We start from the raw sequence: 19,173 nt of genomic DNA on the forward strand, positions 1-19,173 counted from the left end.
CGAATATGCCTTGGCTCGACACCGACGCACGTATGGAAACGCGAATGTCCGTGCCATGCCGTGGCGCTGGCCGGGAACACCTTGCGGAAACGCACGCGCCGCGCATTTCAACCTCGCGCCTCAGAGTCGCGAATCGACTTCCGATCGCCGCTTCTAGACGGTTCCCACCACACGCTCGTCGCTTGCAACAGCGGAACGTGCTTCCTTCGATCGATCCGGGGCGTGACACTGATCTGGTTCTTCCGGGAATTCGAAGGATAATGGGGGAATTGAATGGGTGGATTTGACGGGGAGGAAAAATGGGGAAACCGTCGAGAATAAATTTGTCTTGTACTTGGAAAAATCGAATGGAGGAATAAATGAATAGATTATTGTAGGGGTTTTAAGGGAATAATTGGGTCTTTGATGGGTGTTCTGAGAAACAATAATGTATACAGAGGCAATAATTCCGATCATTTTGAATATCTCCGCTAATTTTTGGAGCTGCGGAAAAATTGTTTACAAAAGTCGTAGGGGGCTATAATATGGCAGTAATCATTTTTTTGTAAGTGGAGGGTCTTTAAAGATTTCTAGGTCACCTCTATTTTTTTAAATTGCTTGCTGTAGTTTTATATTTTTGGTAGTGTAGAGGATGTTTGGACGATTTCAACGACTAATACACGAGCATTCGACAGTAAATTAAAGAGTAAGGAACAAATCTTACTAAATTAAAGAGTAAGCAACAAATCTTACGTTATAATAGAATCTGACACATCTGTTTCATGTTTAAGAGAACAGAAAGCACGTTTGACACCGTAATCTGTTTGATTCGATTTGTCTCTGCAGATTCTGAGGAATAATTCAATTTTATCATAATTATGTTTTAATATAAAATATATAAGCAGATACTAAATATTGAATATAATAAAAAAAAACAATTTAACAGTCTTGTTCCTTGATCACTGCAAATTAATTACTGCACCGAATTCCTCACACCTTTCTTTTTCACCTACCAAACGTTTTACTTCCGAAAACTGTCGGACGAACATAAAGTATGGAACAGAAGCATGTTTCGATTAATTTGAAACGATTAATCTTCCAATTTATCCGAATTGTTGAAACAATAGCGTCAAGTCTGAATTTTTTACGCTTTTACTATAAAATGTATCACGAGAGTCGATTTAGAACAAAGGATGCCGTCACACAGGCAATAAAACCCTTCTCAAAGGACCATCAAGCGGCATGTAATAAATCTACCAGCTCGGTACGCTCAATGAAGGGATTCTACTGGACATTCGAATCCTTCGCCTCGCAATGCACGTATCCGTGAACGTTTTGTGCATTCCAAAGGAGTTTCCTGAACGGTTTTCAAAGAAAAAAACTACGAGCAGAGACTTTCCGAAAGGAAGTTATATCGACACGAATTCGTACACTTCCTCTGATAAAACGAACGCATAAAAAAATCGTCGATACTCTTCACTTCTCAAACAAATCACCTTTTTCCCCGGAAAAAAAAAACACTTCCTCACATTTCACCGTGCATACACGAATACAGTTCCACCAACTACATATGTACACCTTTTCCAACGGGACGCCGCTCGAATTCCTCCGGTTCGCGGGGTGAGAGAGAAACGTTTCAGGCTGAAAATCGCAATAACGCTCGGCGAAGACGCGAGCCCTAAGGGAAAAGAGAATAGAGAAGATCCTATCGGCGAATAGAGAGGCTTATTGTGCGAGCAGGAAGCAGGAGGGTGGCGTGTCGCGTTTCACGAACAATCGAACTCTCGAGTACCGCGCGCGCGGCACTTCAATTCCGAAGAAATTACAAAAACGAAGCCGCGTCACGGAGAAGAGAGAGAGAGAGAGAGAGAGAGAGGAGGCGAGCGTGCACGTGCGTTTTTACCGTGGATGTGTCGACGGTGAAAACTGGCGGGATAAAGGGAGAGACGGAGAGAGGGAACGAGACGGAGAGAAAAAGAGAATTCTGTATTCCATGTGCACTCGCCATACAATTCGTTCGACTGGGGCGAGGGTGTTAACGAGAATTCGCCCACGTACGCTCGCGCCATATGACGCTTTGACTCACTCCGTTGTTAAGCCCGGTTCACCCTCCGGACAAACGCATCCCGCCGGTAATTACTATGATAAACTGCATGCACCGGAGAGACACGGCTCGTCTCTCCCTGCGAATTTCATGGGAAATAGAGTTCCTAAGATTATTTAACCTTGTACAGTCGACGGAATCGATATGTAGTAAGGTCGTGAAATCGGTCACGTGTCAATGTACAGTACAGCTCAAAAGTATTCCGCGCCTTTCGTTCTACATGCGTATGCGGTAGCTTTATTGGAAATACCGCATTTATGTGTAATGTGACATTGTACAAGTGTGGTGGCTTCTGTGGAACGAATTGGGTAGGAAGATAAAAGAAAGGATAACACAATACGGGAAGCGAAAGCTTCTACTTAACCTTTTGACGGTCTAATAAAATTATGAATTACGGTAAAAAAAACTTAGATTTTGCACGTATCTTTTTAATAGTTATGCGGTGTGTGATCATTTCTAAAACGCGGGATACATAACTCTACGTCGTGGTTATGACAATAATATCTCGTCCCTTTCTAACTTTCTTCCTAAGAGTCTCTTTTGAGTTAAACAGTTAGATATTTGACTTGAAAAAAAAGAAAAAGGTTAATATTTCCTAAGGATTTAAAAATAAGCTTTCCCCAGGGAAAGCGAAAGTTGAAGAAAAAGAAAAAGGTTAATATTTCCTAAGGATTTAAAAATAAGCTTTCCCCAGGGAAAGCGAAAGAAGGAAACTAAAAAAAGGACGCACATACTGCAGGGGCTAGATGTGCTCCTGCGAGATATTATATCGCTTCCACCGACTATACGTTTAGTTTCAAGTCTCGACGAATTTTCAATTTCTCACCCGAAAACCTATATTACGTACGTTACACGTACACAATGTAATGAAACGCGTGTCCTTTTTTGTTACAGCACCCGTATACGACCAGGATACCACACAAGTAGCAGAATACGATGGAGGTATGTAAGCTGCGGCGACTTTTATTACACCTAATCAATGTACACGCACGCCAACGACGTGAGGTTAATTGTATCGCAGTCGAACAGACACGGCACGTGCCGTTTTAACGATTCTTACACGGCACCGCTTTCAATCGATCCTTTCGATGAATATTAAGAACGTCGGCCACTGCTTCTTTGTCCTCCTCCTGTTATATATACAGGGTGTTCTGAAATTCATTATGAGCATTGTTCGATTTAACAAATGATGTACAAATCTGCTCGAGAAATGTCGAACGCCTCTTTCATTTCCAAGTGCCAACAATCTTTTCTCGCACATTTTCACTGAATACCAAGTACTCAATAACGAAATACCTTGTATATAGCCTAATAGCCGTCAACCAGCGACTCGGGGTTACTCGACTCCTTAGAAACTCATGAAATTATAACATTTTACAACAATAAATTACCTCATATGGCAGGTCCTTGAATTCTCCTCAACAAATGCCATAGAAAAACAAATACATGGTTCCATTTGAAAAAATGAACTTGACTTTAAAATTCTCCCTCGATCACTCGACCTGAGAAAAAATAATTTCCACCGTATCTGCGTACCAGACAACTTTTGTTCAAGCAATTTTTCGATAAATTCAGTCCCCCGCGAGATGCTCAAATTTCGCAAGATAAAGAAAACACCCTGTGCACATACGTGCATAAATTTGCAACAGTCGAACGTGCGATGTCCTCCTTAGAATAATGCAATGTGTCATATTCGCATTGATCGATCGAGTGGAAGCGGCGACAATGAGAAAGTACGATATCCTTAATCGTTTTGCAAATTCGCAGGCCAAGCAGGATGCTACTACAACTTCCAACATTACCAGGAGGGTGATCGAATCGTCACGAACGAGCCATGCTTGAATTGCACGTGTCACAATCGAATGTTGATGTGTTACCTGAGGGTCTGCCCCTTCACGAAGGCCATCGGTCAAGATTGTACAGTGGAGAAACGTCCGGATCAGTGTTGTCCTGTCATCACTTGTCCCGAGGTCCCGGTACAATTGTTAACATCGACCACTAGTGCACCAGCGACCTCCGGTTCCACGGCGTTGGGCTTCCACGATAATTATGGATGCAACGTTAACGAACGGTTCTACGCCGACGGGGCACAATTGCCCACCGATCCTCAAAATCCTTGCGAACTCTGCTACTGTATCAGAAACAGGACTACTTGTGTTATGCAGGAGTGCACGTTGCGTGTGGCTGGATGCAGGCCTGTCTATCAACCTGGAATATGCTGTCCGATCAAATACAACTGTGGTGAGTTTTTCATGGAATGATTGTTTCCCTGTCACGTGGCAGAGTAACATTGAAACTCGGTTTTTAAAGTGTATCTGGACATTCAGTGACGAATTCTTCTACCTCGACGTTAATCCTTCCTTTAATGCGGAGAAAAGTATTATTGATCGTGTGCAGGTTGTTGAAATGATACGGATAAAGTAGACTCTGGATTTTGGTATTTTTCTTAGGAACGAATTTTATTTTGTTAGACAGTCAAGTGAATTAACTTCGGTTGCAATGAGTTAACTTCGTGTGAATTAACTTCAATGAAAAATGAACCTCAATTTTTATTTCATATATTTATATGAAATCAGGGTGTCAGTTAGACTATTGGTTTAACAGTGTTGGCTAAATATTTGGTGTCACTGAACATTTCAGTAGAAGCAAATTTGTCATTTCAAGAATTCAGCAACCTGAACTTAATAAATCGCTTACTGTGACGTTAACGCGTTCATTGTCCAAAGTTAACTCACTCCAAAAAAAAAAAAAAAAAGAACGACAAATTATCTCATCTTCCATTTCAATAAGGCTGTTAATTCAATTATTTTCCTAACGATTCAAAAGTAGACTTCTTTTTATGTCAGAAAAACATGTGTGAAAAATTGTCCTGAATCATATGTACAGTGGACGTATTGAAAGTCAAAATAATTGCTACAAACTTTCTCCTTTCGAATGACTACATATTGTGAAGTACACATGTACCAAGGTTGATTAATGGTGAATCTTCATCAGAATACGACGAGGATCTTGCTACGACGGTTGAACCAACCGGCCTGATCATGACCACCACAATGGCCCCAGACGCGACTCCGCAATGCTACCACGAAGGCAAGGTATACGAAGACGGCGACTTGATTTACTCGACGCAGCCCTGTCAGCACTGCTATTGCTTCCGCGGTGACATCGCGTGCGCTGTCCAAGATTGTGGAGCGCCGATGAAAACGCACGGGAAGAATTGCACTGCTGTGCCACCGCCGGAAGGAGAGTGTTGCCCGACCACGTACGAATGCGGTAAGATACTTCATCCTTTGTTACTTGAAACCAGCAAACAGTACGAGATGTGACCATAAAGTTTCGAGAATAATTCTTTTCCCCATGGAAATGACAACCAAGTTAACAGTTACCTTCATTCGTGCGAAAAATAAGCGTTGTCAATCAAAGACGTGCTTGTATTTCGTGTTACGCGAAGAATGGAGAGCGCAATTTAGAGCAAAGAACTTGTGATAAAATTTTTGGTAAGAATGGGCCAATCGTTAACAAAGTTCTTGACTCTTCGTGACTTTTTTTTTTTAATTGTTACTACGTGAAGAATGGAGAACGCAATTTAGAGCAAAGAACTGTGACAATTGACTCCTCCCTGTTTTTTATTTTAAAAGGAGTGCTTCGAAAGCAACGGCCTCGCATCTGTTCAATTTTCAAACTGAAATTTTTATATTAATTATTCTCGAAACGTAATTACACCTCACATTCCTAGACTCTAGTGAAACGAGTTCTATAGAAACGTTTCTCTACACAGACGACGGACAAGGAGAAGACGTCACAGCGTTACCAAAGGGCGAGGAACAGCCTACAGAGGAACACGTTCTAGAAACCACGGTATCGAGCGTAACGGAAGCAGAGGAAGAAGTTCTACATCCTGAAACGACGGAGGAATCCTTCCCAGGATCAGACAACGCAATTCCTGAGGTCCACAAAGGTGCAGACGCAGAAGGCACTGAATCTCCCGTCGAAAGCGCACCATCCACGGAAGAACCGAAGAAAGAAACGGAAGAAGCTCCTTCTGAAGAAGAACACGTTCCAGAGACAGCAACGACTGTGAAGGAAACTAAATTGCAAGAGGAATATACTACAGAAGGTGCTCCTTCTGTGACCGAACCCAGCGCGGCACCCAAACTGACTGAACCTCCTCAGGAAGCAGAAACTCAGGCAACTGAAGCACCAACGTTGGAAGAAAAGGGCGAAGAGATGATTCCTAAACCTACAGAAGAGACTACTCAAGGAATCACTGAAACGCCTGTTCCCCAGGAAGCACCAGAAGCGACTTCACCGAAGGCAGCAGTTGAACCTGAAGAAGCAACTACCGTGAAAGAGGAAGAGGTGCAACCGGTGGTTACTGAACAAGCGATACCAGAAGAAGCACAAACCGAAGGTGAGATACAGAAAGGAGAACAACCTGAAGTGGCGAGCACAGAGAAAGGAGAAGAAATGGAACCAACGGAAAAAAGTGTAACTAGTTTGGAACAAGAACCAAGTGTAACTCAAGCAACGTTATCTGAAGAGGAGCAGACAGTCCAAGAAGGTGAGAAACCTACGCAAGCACCGGAAGAGGAGCAGCCAGTCCAGGAAGCTGAGAAACCTACGCAAGCACCTGAAATTCCAAGCGAAGAGAAGGGAACGTCCCCTGTTCCTGAGGCAGAAGCTACCACGGCTAAGAGTGAAGAACCGGTGACAGAAGCAGGCAAGGTGACAGAAACTCCTGCTGTTGTTTCTGAACCGGAAGAGAAGATCACAACAATGGGACCAATCGAAGGAAAACCGGAAGAAACCGCGACACCAGAAACAGAAATTGCTACTGAGAAACCTCTTGAAGAAGTGCCAAGCACGGAGCAAGTTCCTGAACAAGAGGGAGAAAAGGAGAAGCCTATGGAAGTCAGCACAGAACAACAACCCACTGAAGCTGCTGTTCCAATAGAACACGGTGAAGAACATGTAATTACGGAAGCTCCAGTTGAACAGAAGACGCAACTGCCAATTGAACACAAAGCTCCTGAAGGATTACCTGGTGTGGTTCCCAAGAAAGACGACATGGTCCCTACTGAAGGACCTGAGACTGGTGAGCAACCAGCAGTGACGGAAGAGCATCACGAAGAAGAACAGCCTCCTGTGATTCCAGAATACGGTCCACCAGGTATTTCAATCACAGAACGTGTACCTGAAAGCAAGAAAGAGGATCAGGAAGAAGTGACTGAGATGCCCGTTACTCAAGGATACGTTGACATGAAACCACCAGAGTTCCATGTGCCAAGCAGTCTCGTGACTGAAGCTCCTGAGAAGGCTCCAACCACGTACTTGCCTCCGTCACACGAAACAATGATTCCACCCAAACATGAAGCTGAAGAAGGCACCGCGTTTGAAGGAGAATTACCGGAAGAAGGACCTTCTGTTACTTCGCCGAGCCCAGAGAAGGCTGAAGAAGGTGTTCCTTCGGTGACAGAAGCTGGCGAGGTTCCTGGAAAAGAGAAGGAAGTAACTGAAGCTGTTCCTGCAGGTCCTGTTGTAGAAATTTCGACTCAGCAAGCCCCACAGGAAGAGACTCAACAAACTGAGCAACCAGGTTCACAAGAGGAACACAGTACTGAGGTTTCATCTTCTGAGATGTCGTTAACGAAAGAGGAAGGTGAAGAACCACCGACTAAAGGACTGCCTCTCGAGGAATCTGGAGAGTCGTCTTCTGAAGAAGTGAGCGATTCCAGTGAAGAAGCTTCGAAAGAAGAAGGAAAGGTACCTGAGGAACATCCATCTGAGACGCCAGCTCAGCCACATGTCACTGAACAATTACCAACGGAGCAACCAGCTGTCGAAGAACAAACTACAGAAGCTGAGAAAGTAACGACTGAAGGCGCTGTATTGGCTCAATCAACGGAAGCTCCACACGCTGAAGAAATACCGACGGATGTCAGCGCAATTCCAGAGGAAAAACCTGCCACTGAAAAGGAGGAACAAGTCACGGTTGCGCCAAAAGAAGTTTTACCAAGTGAAAAGCCTAGTGTCAGCTCAGAAGCACCTGAAGAACAAGTGACTGAGAAACCAGTTATTAGCGAAGAGGAAGTCACTCCTAAGGTTATTGAAGGTGAAGAGGTAAGCACGCCACAGATGCCGGTTAGTGAAGCTGAAGGAAGTGAAAAACCTGGTGTAGAGGAAGCTCCAAGCACACCACAAATACCAATTAGTGAAACAGAAGCAAGTGAAAAACCTGGTGTAGAGGAAGCTCCAGGCACGCCGCAGATACCAATTAGTGAAACAGAAGCAAGTGAAAAACCTGGTGCAGAGGAAACTCCAAGCACGCCGCAGATACCTATTAGTGAAACAGAAGCAAGTGAAAAACCTGGTGTAGAGGAAGCTCCAAGCACGCCGCAGATACCAATTAGTGAAACTGAAGCAAGTGAAAAACCTGGTGCAGAGGAAGCTCCAAGCACGCCACAGATGCCGGTTAGTGAAGCTGAAGGAAGTGAAAGACCTGGTGTAGAGGAAGCTCCAAGCACGCCAGAAATACCAGTTAGTGAAACAGAAGGAAGTGAAAAACCTGGTGTAGAGGAAGCTCCAAGCACGCCGCAGATACCAATTAGTGAAACTGAAGGAAGTGAAAGACCTGGTGTAGAGGAAGCTCCAAGCACGCCGCAGATACCTATTAGTGAAACAGAAGCAAGTGAAAAACCTGGTGCAGAGGAAGCTCCAAGCACGCCGCAGATACCTATTAGTGAAACAGAAGCAAGTGAAAAACCTGGTGCAGAGGAAGCTCCAAGCACGCCACAGATGCCGGTTAGTGAAGCTGAAGGAAGTGAAAGACCTGGTGTAGAGGAAGCTCCGAAAGAAGGAACCACTCCAGAAATTGAAAGTTCATCGGTCACTCAAGAAATGGCAGAGGTTGAGAAACCAACTGAAGGTACATTAATGGTAGAGGTACATCCAACGGTAGTGTCTGTGGAAGAACAGAAGACAGAAGCACCGGAAGCTGGAACGGAACAACCTAGTTTAGAACAGACTGAGGCAACTCCGGAGGAACAGAAGACAGAAGAGCCAATGAGAGAAGAGGTTCAAACTGAAGGTCCTATGGTTGGGTCACCAGCAACGGAGGAGACGATAACTGAAGCTGGATTAGAAAAGGAGGGAACGCAAGCTCCGGTTGAAGGATACACATCGACCAAGTCTCCTATCAGTGAACGTAAAGAGGATGAAGCAATGGGAGCAGAAAGGCCGCCTGAAGAAGCAGAAGGCGTTCAGAAGCCATCTCTTGAAGAAGAGAAGCCAACTGAAAAGCCTGTGGAGGCGGAAGTGACGACTGGAATGCCTGTAGCGGGCGAAGAAGCATCTGAAAAGCCTGTCGAGGAGGAGAAACCAACGGAAGGACCTGTGGAAGAAGGAAAACCAGTAGAGGAAGAGAAACCAACAACAGAAGGACCTGTTGAAGAAGGAAAACCAACGGAGGAAGAGAAACCAACGGAAGGACCTCTTGAAGAAGGAAAACCAGCAGAGGAAGCGAAACCAACGGAAGGCCCTGTTGAGGAGGAGAAACCGACTGAAGAAGCGAAACCAACGGAAGGACCAGTTGAGAAGGAGAAACCGACTGAAAAACCTGTAGAAGAACAACCTGCTGAAGGTGAGCAACCAACTGAAGGACCAACCGAGGTACAAGAACCTGTCCAAGAGCAAAGACCGACTGAGATGCCTGTTGAGGAAGGAAAACTTGCAGAAGAAGGACCAACTGAAGGACCTCTTGAAGAAGAAAAACCAGCTGAACAAACAGAGTTACCTCTGGAAGAAGGAAAGACGACTGAAGGTCCTGTGGAGGAAAGCAAACCTTTAGAAGAGGAGAAACTGACAGAGGGACCTTTGGAAGAAGGAAAACCGACAGAGGGGCCTTTGGAAGAAGGAAAACCAATAGAGGGACCTTTGGAAGAAGAAAAACCAACGGAGGAAGTGAAACCAACTGAAGGTCCTGTTGAGAAAGAAAAACCAGAAGAGGAGGTGAAACCAACAGAAGGACCAGTTGAAGAAGGTAAACCAGAAGAGGAGATGAAACCAACAGAAGGACCAGTTGAAGAAGTTAAACCAACAGAAGGACCAGTTGAAGAAGGAAAACCAGAAGAGGAGGTGAAACCAACAGAAAGACCAGAAGAAGGTAGACCAGAAGAAGAGATGAAACCAACAGAAGGACCAGTAGAAGAAGGTAAACCAACAGAAGGACCTGTTGAAGAAGAAAAACCAGCAGAGGAAATGAAACCAACGGAAGGACCAGTTGAAGAGGAAAAAGCAACTGAAAAGCCAGTAGAAGAAGCAGAACCAACAGAAGGACCTGCTGAAGAAGAAAAGCCAACTGAACCACCTGTTGAAGAAGGAAAATTAACAGAAAAACCTGCGGAAGAAGAAAGACCAACAGCGGAAGCAACTGAACCAACACCTCCTCAGGAGATTGTACCAGTATCTGTAGAAATTTCAACGGAAGGTCCAATGATTGAAGAGAAACCATCAGAAGGTACTGAAGCCGTGCCTACAAAAGTTCCTGGCGTAGAAGAAACAGTTAGTCCTACTACTGCTCCTAAAGAGGTACCTGAAGTATCGACAGAAGTACCAAAGGAAGTTCCAGAAGCTTCTACGGCTGTTCCTGAAGGAGAGATCTCGCCTACGGAAGAAGCTCAAACTGAGACTGGAGTACCCGAAGAAAAACCAACGGAAGCTCCCACACATGAAGAACCTTCCACGGAACCTACTAAACAAGCTCCAGAACCTGTTGAAGAGGAACAGTTGCCAGAAGGAAGCACTCAACAACCAGAAGTACTAGTTGAAGCATCCACAGCAGCTATTCCAGGGGAGGAAACAACTGAACAAGAAGGTAAAATTCCCGAGGAAGGTGCCATAACTCAGGCGCCTGAAGTGTCTTCCACTGAAGCTGCAGCTGCTAAGACAACCGTAGCACCTTCTGAAGAAACACCATTACCTGAAGAAGAACAGAAAGTTTCTCCTCCCGAAGAAGCTGAACCGAAAGTGACTCTACCGCAAGAAGGAAGTACAACGGCAATTCCACAAGAAAAGGAAACGGAAGCTCCGCTGACGGAAGAGAAGGCTGCAGAACCTTCGACTGCTGCACCAGCCAAGGAAGAAGAGATTCCAGCAACCACACCATACGCAGAAGTATCGCCAAAAGTAACGACTGAAGAAGTGATCGAACAGTCTACAGTAGCTGGAGTAATACCGGAAGAAGGAACATCAGAGGAACCACATCTAATTCCAGGAGAAGGCAATTGTCTTCTCGAAGGACAATCTTACAGCAACAACTCCGTTGTTCCTCCTGTCAATCCTTGTCAACTGCACTGTCACTGTGTCAGTAGTATTGTTCAGTGTGAGCTCGTAACGTGTTCACCACCGCCAACTGACTTGACCAACTGCATGCCAATACACACTAACAGTGATCCCTGCTGTCCAATGTACACTTGCGACTCCACGCCTACTGCAGTACTGGAATCTGGTAATCATATGATCGAGAACGATACGCATAAATACGAAACGGAGGAAAAAGAACAGAAGACTGTATCGCCCGAAGTCACGGTTAAAGAAGCCACAACGGAAGCTGGTGAGGAACATTCGACAATAGCACCTGAGATGCACGTACCCAGCGGTGAACAGACAGTTGCACCTGGTTTGACCGAGGAAGCACAGACGACACCGAAATCCGCCGAACCTGAGCACGTACAAACGACTACCGTCGGAGAAGCTGCCAAAGAACCCGAAGAGCATACCCTTAGTCCAGTACCTCCAGAGCAGGTAGAGTCTTCTAGTCAAATTCCTCAAGAGGAAACGAAAGAATCTTCACCGGAACTACCAAGCACCTCGGCGAAGAGCGTGGAGGAACAGGAGGAACAGGTAACCAGGGTGCCATCCACTGAACAGCCAATCGAAGGACAAGTTTCTGAAGAGCAACCCTCGAGTCCAGCTGCTGGGGAAGAACAGACAACAGAGGCAATTCCGCAAGAGCATACTTCCGTTGGAATCGAAAAGGAAGCTCCTACCACCAAGCAACCTGAAGAAGAAACAAAACCTGCAGAGGGCGAAGAACAGACAACCGTTTCCCCTGCAGTTCCGGAAGGTGTGAGCAAAGAACCTGAAATTCCAAGCTCTTCCGTTATTCCAGAGCTAGCAGGACAAACTCCATCAGGTGCTGAAACTGAGAAACCATTAGAAGAAGGAACTACTGCGGGCGTAGAATCTGTGACACATCCTGGCGAAGAAGGAGTGAAAGGAACTGAACCATCTGAAGGAGAACAGCCTGTTCAGCCTGAACAGCCAACGACAGAAGGTAAATTGGAGACTGTTCAACCTAGCGAGGCAGCGACTGAAAAGCCATCTCCTGTGGAAACGTCTACTCCAGAACAAGGCGTTACAGCAGGCGAAGAACTGGAAGTTACTCCAGTCGAACAGGAAACTGCTAAACCATCTGAAAGTGAAACACCTGCAACTGTAGAAATAGGAGTTTCTACAGAGGCTCCAGTATCTGTACCAGAGGAAGCAACTACTCCTGGTTTGACTAAAGAAGAACCAACCGGCACTGAAGGACCTGTAGAAGGAACAATGGCACCATCGAGTGAAGAAGTTACTAAGAAACCAGATGTGCCCTCTGAAGAAGGGCAAACTGTACCAGTTGGAACCGAACAACCCTTGATACCTACTACCATAGCAGAAGAACAAACCAAAGAAACACTTGCGCCTGAAGGTGCAGTCAAGGCAACTGTAGAGACTAGTGAGGAACAAACTGAAGCTCCTGAAGAACAACCTGAGAAGATGCCTGGAGAACAGGTACCAAGTTCTACTGAAGCTGCTGAGACAGGCACTGAAGAACCATCTGTACCCATTGAAACTAAAGAACCGACAGAGAAGGAAGGAGTTACTGAAGAGCCAGCAGTTATGATTGAAACAAAGCCAGCAGAAGAAACTCCAAAACCTAAAGATCAACAACCAGAAGTAACTCCATCTGGAGAAGAGCAAACTCCTGAATCCATTTCACCTGCTGAAGAAGGAACCACCACTCCATCTCTTGTTTCTCAAGAAGTGAGCACGGAAGCAGCACCTGAAGCCACCACTGTGAAAGCAGCTCCTGAAATGACTATGCCTCAAGAACAAACTGAGCAACCCTCGGTTGAAAAGGAGACTGCAATACCTGTTACTGAAGAAATGGTTACTATAGGAATTGAAGAACAGCCTGCTCAGCCTGAAGAACAACCAGCAACTGAGGGACCAACTAGTGCTCCTGTCGAAGGTGAAGTGTCTGAAGCTACAGCAGTACCAGAACGTGAAGTTCCAGAACAGGTAACTGAGAAACAAGAACAAACGACAGTGGTACCTGATCTGTCACTCAAGGAAGTAACTGAAACACCAGAGGTATCAACTGAAAAGGGAACCACAATGCCAGTTAGCCCTGTTGAGGCTGAGGAAGAACAGAAACCTGAAGAAGGAACTCAGAAGCCAATTGCAGAAGAGGGTGTAACGTCAACTGAACCAACGAAGATGCCTGTTCCTGAAAGTGAAGGAGTTACAGTTCCAAGTGAAGAACAACCCAGTGAAACACCTGTACCAGCTGCAGAAGCAAGCTCTACATCGATGCCAGAAACTGTTCCAATCTCGCCTGAAGAAGGAGCTGAAGAACATAAAGCTGTAACGGAAACTGAAGGTGTAACCGAAGAGAAAGAAACGACTGTCCCAAGTGAAGTGAGTCCAACTCCTGAAGAACAACCTGCTGTTACTGAGAAGCAACCGGAAGAAGGCTTGCCAGAGGTAACGCAACAAACTGAAGCACCTTCTGTGGAAGAAGAAACTGAAAAACCGATGGTAGAAGAGAAAGGACAAGCTGAAGAACAAACAACAACACCATCAGCAGAGATTGAAAAGGTAACTGAAGCTGTTTCTAAGGCACCTGTTGAGGCAGGTTCGACTGAATTGCCAGAGAAAGAGACAACTGAAGAACCAACAGGCCAAGAACCATCTGAAGTACCAGAGAAGGCACTTCCTACTGAAGGACCTGCGCAAGCTACCGAAGTTCCAGAGAAAATGACTCCTGCTACAGAAATTCCAGAGAAAGAACAACCTGTTGAAGTTCCAGAGAAAGCAATAACTACTGAAATGCCTGAAAAAGAATATTCAACTGAAGCTCCTTTGAAAGTAACTCCTAGTGAACAAGTTCCAACTGGAATGCCAGAACAGGAAATTACTACTGAAGCACCAGAGAAAGAAATTCCTAGTGAAGGTCCAGAGCATCCTACTACTCAAGCTCCAGAAGGAGAACAAGCTTCTGAAGTACCAGTGAAGAGTTTGCCTGAAGAACAACCTGAAGGAACAACGGAGAAGGCACTTCCTGAAGGAACAACGGAGAAGGCACTTCCTGAAGGAACAACTGAAAAAGCACTTCCTGAAGGGGAACAACCTGTTGAGACAACAGAAAAGACACTTCCTGGAGAAGAAAAACCTGCAGAAGGTGAACAACAAACTCCAGCGCCTGAAGGAGAAGCTCCCCAAACCACGGAAGGTATTCTGATCAAGGAACAAACACCAAGCGTAACTGAAGTTCCTCAAGCTGAAGAAAAGTCAACCAGTCTTCCAACAACAGGCGAAGAGGAAATGGCGCAGCCAACCACAGCTGCACCTGAGGCTGAAGTAACCTCTCCTCAGGAAGCTCCAGTATCTCCTGTCGAATCCACGGAAACTCCAGCTGCTCCGGAAGAAGCAACGACAAAAGAAGCTGAACCAAGCCAACCATCAGAGGGACCACAAGTTGCTGTAACAGAAGCACAACCCAGTGTATCAGAAGCTCAACCCTCTTCAACAGAATCCCCAGTCGAAACTACCACAGAACACGAAACTAAGGAACACCCAGAAACTGAAACAACTCCTGAAGAAGAGCATTCAACAGTACAAGCTCAACCTACTACTCAAGCTCCAGAGGAAGAACAAACTTCTAAAGTACCAGTGAAGAGTTTGCCTGAAGAACAACCTGAAGGAATAACGGAGAAGGGACTTCTTGAAGGAGAACAACCTGGAGGAACAACTGAAAAGGCACTTCCTGAAGGAGAGCAACCTGTTGAAACAACAGAAAAGGCACTTCCTGAAGGAGAGCAACCTGTTGAAACAACAGAAAAGACTCTTCCTGGAGAAGAAAAACCTGCAGAAGGTGAACAACAAACCCCAGCGCCTGAAGGAGAAACTCCTCAAACCACGGAAGGTATTCTGGTCAAGGAACAAACACCAAGCGTAACTGAAGCTCCACAAACTGAAGAAAAGTCAACCAGTCTTCCAACAATAGGCGAAGAAGAAATGGTACAGCCAACCACAGCTGCGCCTGAGGCTGAAGCAACCTCTCCTCACGAAACGCAACCTCCAGTATCTCCTGCCGAATCCACAGAAACCCCAGCTGCCCCTGAAGAAGCAACGACAAAGGAAGCTGAACCAAGCCAACCGCCAGAGGAACCACAAGCTCCTGCAACAGAAGCACAACCCAGTGTATCAGAAGCTCAACCCTCTTCAACAGAATCCCCAGTCGAAGCTTCCACAGAACATGAAACTAAGGAACATCCAGAAACTGAAAGAACCCCTGAAGAAGAGCACTCAACAGTGCAAGCAGCGACAGAAGTGCCAGAAGAAAAGAGCACAGTGGCACCGGTTGCCCCTGAAGAACACAAAGAAGAGGAAGTTTCGATGAAACCAGAAGAACAATCAACCGAAGCACCTGTTGAAGAGCCTATCACTAAGACAGCGCTTCCAATAGAACCAAGTGTCGTAGAACCAACGGAAGAGGAACATGAAGGAGAAGAAGGTGAAGAAGGTCTTCCACCACATGGCGAACCAACGATTCCGGAAACCGTTCCAACGACGGAGAAGGAGGAATCAGCTGAAGAACATGTTCCAGGTGTATACGACGAACACGTTCCACCAGTGAACGAGACGTACCAAGCTACAGAGAAACCAGTACATCCTGATCTTCACGGACGACCTACGACTACTCCAGCTCCTCAGACACACGAGTATCCAGATCAGACAGTGACTGGAGAGGAGAATCCACACTTCCCAATACACGGTGGCAGCTACTTGAACCCAGACGAGGATTACGACGAAGATGATCAGGCGATTTATGGGCCAGGAACTTGCAGATTCGGTGGCAAAGTCTACGTATCAGCTCAACAGATACCAAGGGACGATCCCTGTGATTTCTGCTTCTGCTTCAGAAGCGACATCATCTGTCTACAACAGAGCTGTCCACCACCGATCCCAGGATGCCACGAGGAGCCAATCAACGGCTTCTGTTGCCCGAGATACGAGTGCCCGGTATCGATGGCCACGTCGCTGAATATCACCACGACAACGACCACGACCACGACTACGTTGCCGCCGCACTTCCACGCCCACGCGTACAAGGGAGCCGCGAAACGAAACGGCTGTCAAATCCGCGGACAAGCGTACCGCGTTGGAGAAGTCATTAGGTCCGCGTCGGGACCTTGTCTTCAGTGCACGTAAGTTATCTATGTTTGAATCACGTTTTGGTGGCTTTTGGAGGAAAATTGAGAAACACTCACGGGGGAACGTATCGATTTTGATGAAATTTATGTGGGAGGTAGTTCACAGGAATATTTATTTAAATGAACAAACTCCATTCCACATTTATTAGTTATTTGAACACGAAGAAACGTTTGCTTTTTAATTATACCAATTAACCCTAGTTCGGCAATTTAAAAAAGGGGTCAAACCAAGGGTTGGGTCAGAAAAGACCCAAAGACCTTATGCGTAACAATTTTTGTTACAATTTTTTCACACTATATATACCATGACAATAAACTTTTAATATATCATTAAGGGGGAACATAAACTTGATAACAGCACAAGTTATTTAAAAAATGAGAAAGCGATGGGTCAAAATGGACCCGAAGACCACACTAGGGTTAAGATCCATTCTGTACTTTTATGTGATAGATTGACTAGAAGCTCAAACGCAAAAACTTTTCTACTTTTTCAACGTGGACAAATTAAATAATGAATATGTATTTGTACAATTTCAGTTGTGGAGGTGATGGCAACATGAAATGCGATCCACGAGTGTGCAGCCCGGAGCCAATGTTGAGGCAAATGATCGCTGCAGTCACGGCCAGAAGGAGGAGATGAGCCGGCCAATACGATCCCGGGGATCCGACAAAGAAACGTACGCACAAGGAAGTCTAGAAGCAGCAGGATCAGTGTTGTATAAAAGTGAATTAAGAAATATTCTAAACTATCGAAATGTCGCAGAACACAGACTGTAATGTGCTTCGGCGATCACGAACTGAGTGGCCAAAACCGTAAACGTTTATATTATAATATTATATTATGTTATATAAAAGAGAAAAAAAGCGAGAGAGAGAGAGAGAGAGAGAGAGAGAGAGCGCGAGAGAGAAGAACGGAAGGGACTGCAAAATGGAGAATTTAGCCGTGTAATACAAGGCTCGTTTGTGGTGCCAAACGTGAAGCAGAGAGAAGCAAACCGGTGGAACTGGGAGAATATGGATATATAGTGGAGAGATATTTCGTGATAGTTCTACGTCTCACGCCATTTTTTTTTTTTTTCGTTTTTTACAAGTAAAGACGATGGTTATGGAGAAGAAAAAAAAAGTAATACGATTAAGAGAGAGAGAGAGAGAGAAAGAGAGAGAGAGAGAGAGAGATAAGTTGCTGAACGTACGAGACTTATGACTGTGCCTTCGTCAGTGCCGACAACAGCGGCACTAAAACTTTCGTTCCGTGGCAGCCAAAAACCCTCTTCGAGCTGATTTCGACCGCGATTATCGTCGTTTGAGTTCGACACTCGGGGAAATCGTCATTAGGAACATAAGTGTGGTGATGGGAAAAGGATAAACGATAATTTAAAAAAAGCGTTTCGATTATTGTGAACGCGAACCGCGCGCTCCTCAAAGGGAAGAAAAAAAAACAGTAAAACGACAAAAAAAAAAAGAGGAAAAGATATACAAATGTTCGGTGACACGCGCGAAACCGCGATTTCTTGTGTACAGTGACATTGTAACAGCAATCGAAAGATCGTACGGGGGACATACCGCGAGTGCTTCTTTCCCGCGCAAAAATTCAAATCAATTCTTTGGCGCGCAGATCTTTTACTCGAAGTCTCGCCGATTTCGCCCGTACGATCGACAAAGCGAGTATATATATATATACATATCCGCACACGAACAATTGCTCTTGTAATACCACTGTAGTAACTTGAACAACGATGATCCACGGTGATCCGCTGCACGATCGCGATAGATCTAAGATCGTTCACTGGCTGACACGCGTCGCGCGCCAACGAGCAGTCCATCATTTATTCACGTCTGCTGACGTTCACGCGTGTCCTCGGATACGATCGAGAAACGATAACGCTCACACGCACATCGCCTAGATCGATCCACATGGATCACACGAATTCTTCCATGAACCTGAGTAACCTCTGCCAACTATACTTTACGACTTCCTCTCAGAGTTTCTATAATCTTCGTCTTCCTACCAAACTCCGTCATTATACACGCGAAAAATCTTTCCTCCTTATCGCGTAGGCGATCCGTGCAATAAAAAACAAAGATCGTATCCGAGGACTCGCACGCGCGTATGTGTGTTTTGTGCATGGTACATTAAAATATGTTTAAAGAGATAAAGTAAAGAGGAAAAGAAAGAAAGAAAGAGACAAGACAAGACAAGACGAAAGGTACGCGTATCTCAAAGCTCAAACAGCGGCTCGCGCGGAGGACCGATCGCGAATTTGCTTCTCCATACGTTTGTACGAAAGTATATTAATTATCTATACGATCATCGTTCTTCGTTTCCTCAGTCTCAAAGTGTTTCACAGGATCGTTTCATCGATCCGATATCAGAGAGAATAACACAGTGTTCCCCCACCCTTTTTCCTTTCTGCGTTTGTCCACTGAACGAAGTCAATTATAATTTGATACTTTCTCTGCTAAGCCATACATAAGAACGAGTGCGCGTTGGAAAACGAACCGAGCCGATCAAGTGTTGTTCCGTTCGCGCCACAAGTTACAAAGAGGGAAAAT

General features: G+C 45.3%; 1 protein-coding gene across 1 annotated transcript in view; it reads left to right on the forward strand.

Annotated features, from left to right (window-relative positions):
- The window catches only part of LOC108573717 (titin homolog), a 31,257-nt gene extending 13,997 nt beyond the window's left edge, over positions 1–17,260 (forward strand). Inside the window, exons 2-8 of the mRNA XM_017936190.1 lie at positions 2,978–3,025; positions 3,851–4,324; positions 5,078–5,356; positions 5,862–6,200; positions 6,345–14,585; positions 15,072–16,614; positions 17,158–17,260. Coding sequence (XP_017791679.1) covers positions 2,978–3,025; positions 3,851–4,324; positions 5,078–5,356; positions 5,862–6,200; positions 6,345–14,585; positions 15,072–16,614; positions 17,158–17,260 — 11,027 coding nt within the window. The remainder of the gene's footprint in view (positions 1–2,977; positions 3,026–3,850; positions 4,325–5,077; positions 5,357–5,861; positions 6,201–6,344; positions 14,586–15,071; positions 16,615–17,157) is intronic.
- The last annotated feature ends 1,913 nt before the right edge of the window (positions 17,261–19,173 follow it).

Source organism: Habropoda laboriosa, unplaced genomic scaffold (genome assembly GCF_001263275.1).
Source record: "Habropoda laboriosa isolate 0110345459 unplaced genomic scaffold, ASM126327v1 scaffold126, whole genome shotgun sequence".
In the NCBI taxonomy this organism is placed as follows: Eukaryota; Metazoa; Arthropoda; class Insecta; order Hymenoptera; family Apidae; genus Habropoda; species Habropoda laboriosa.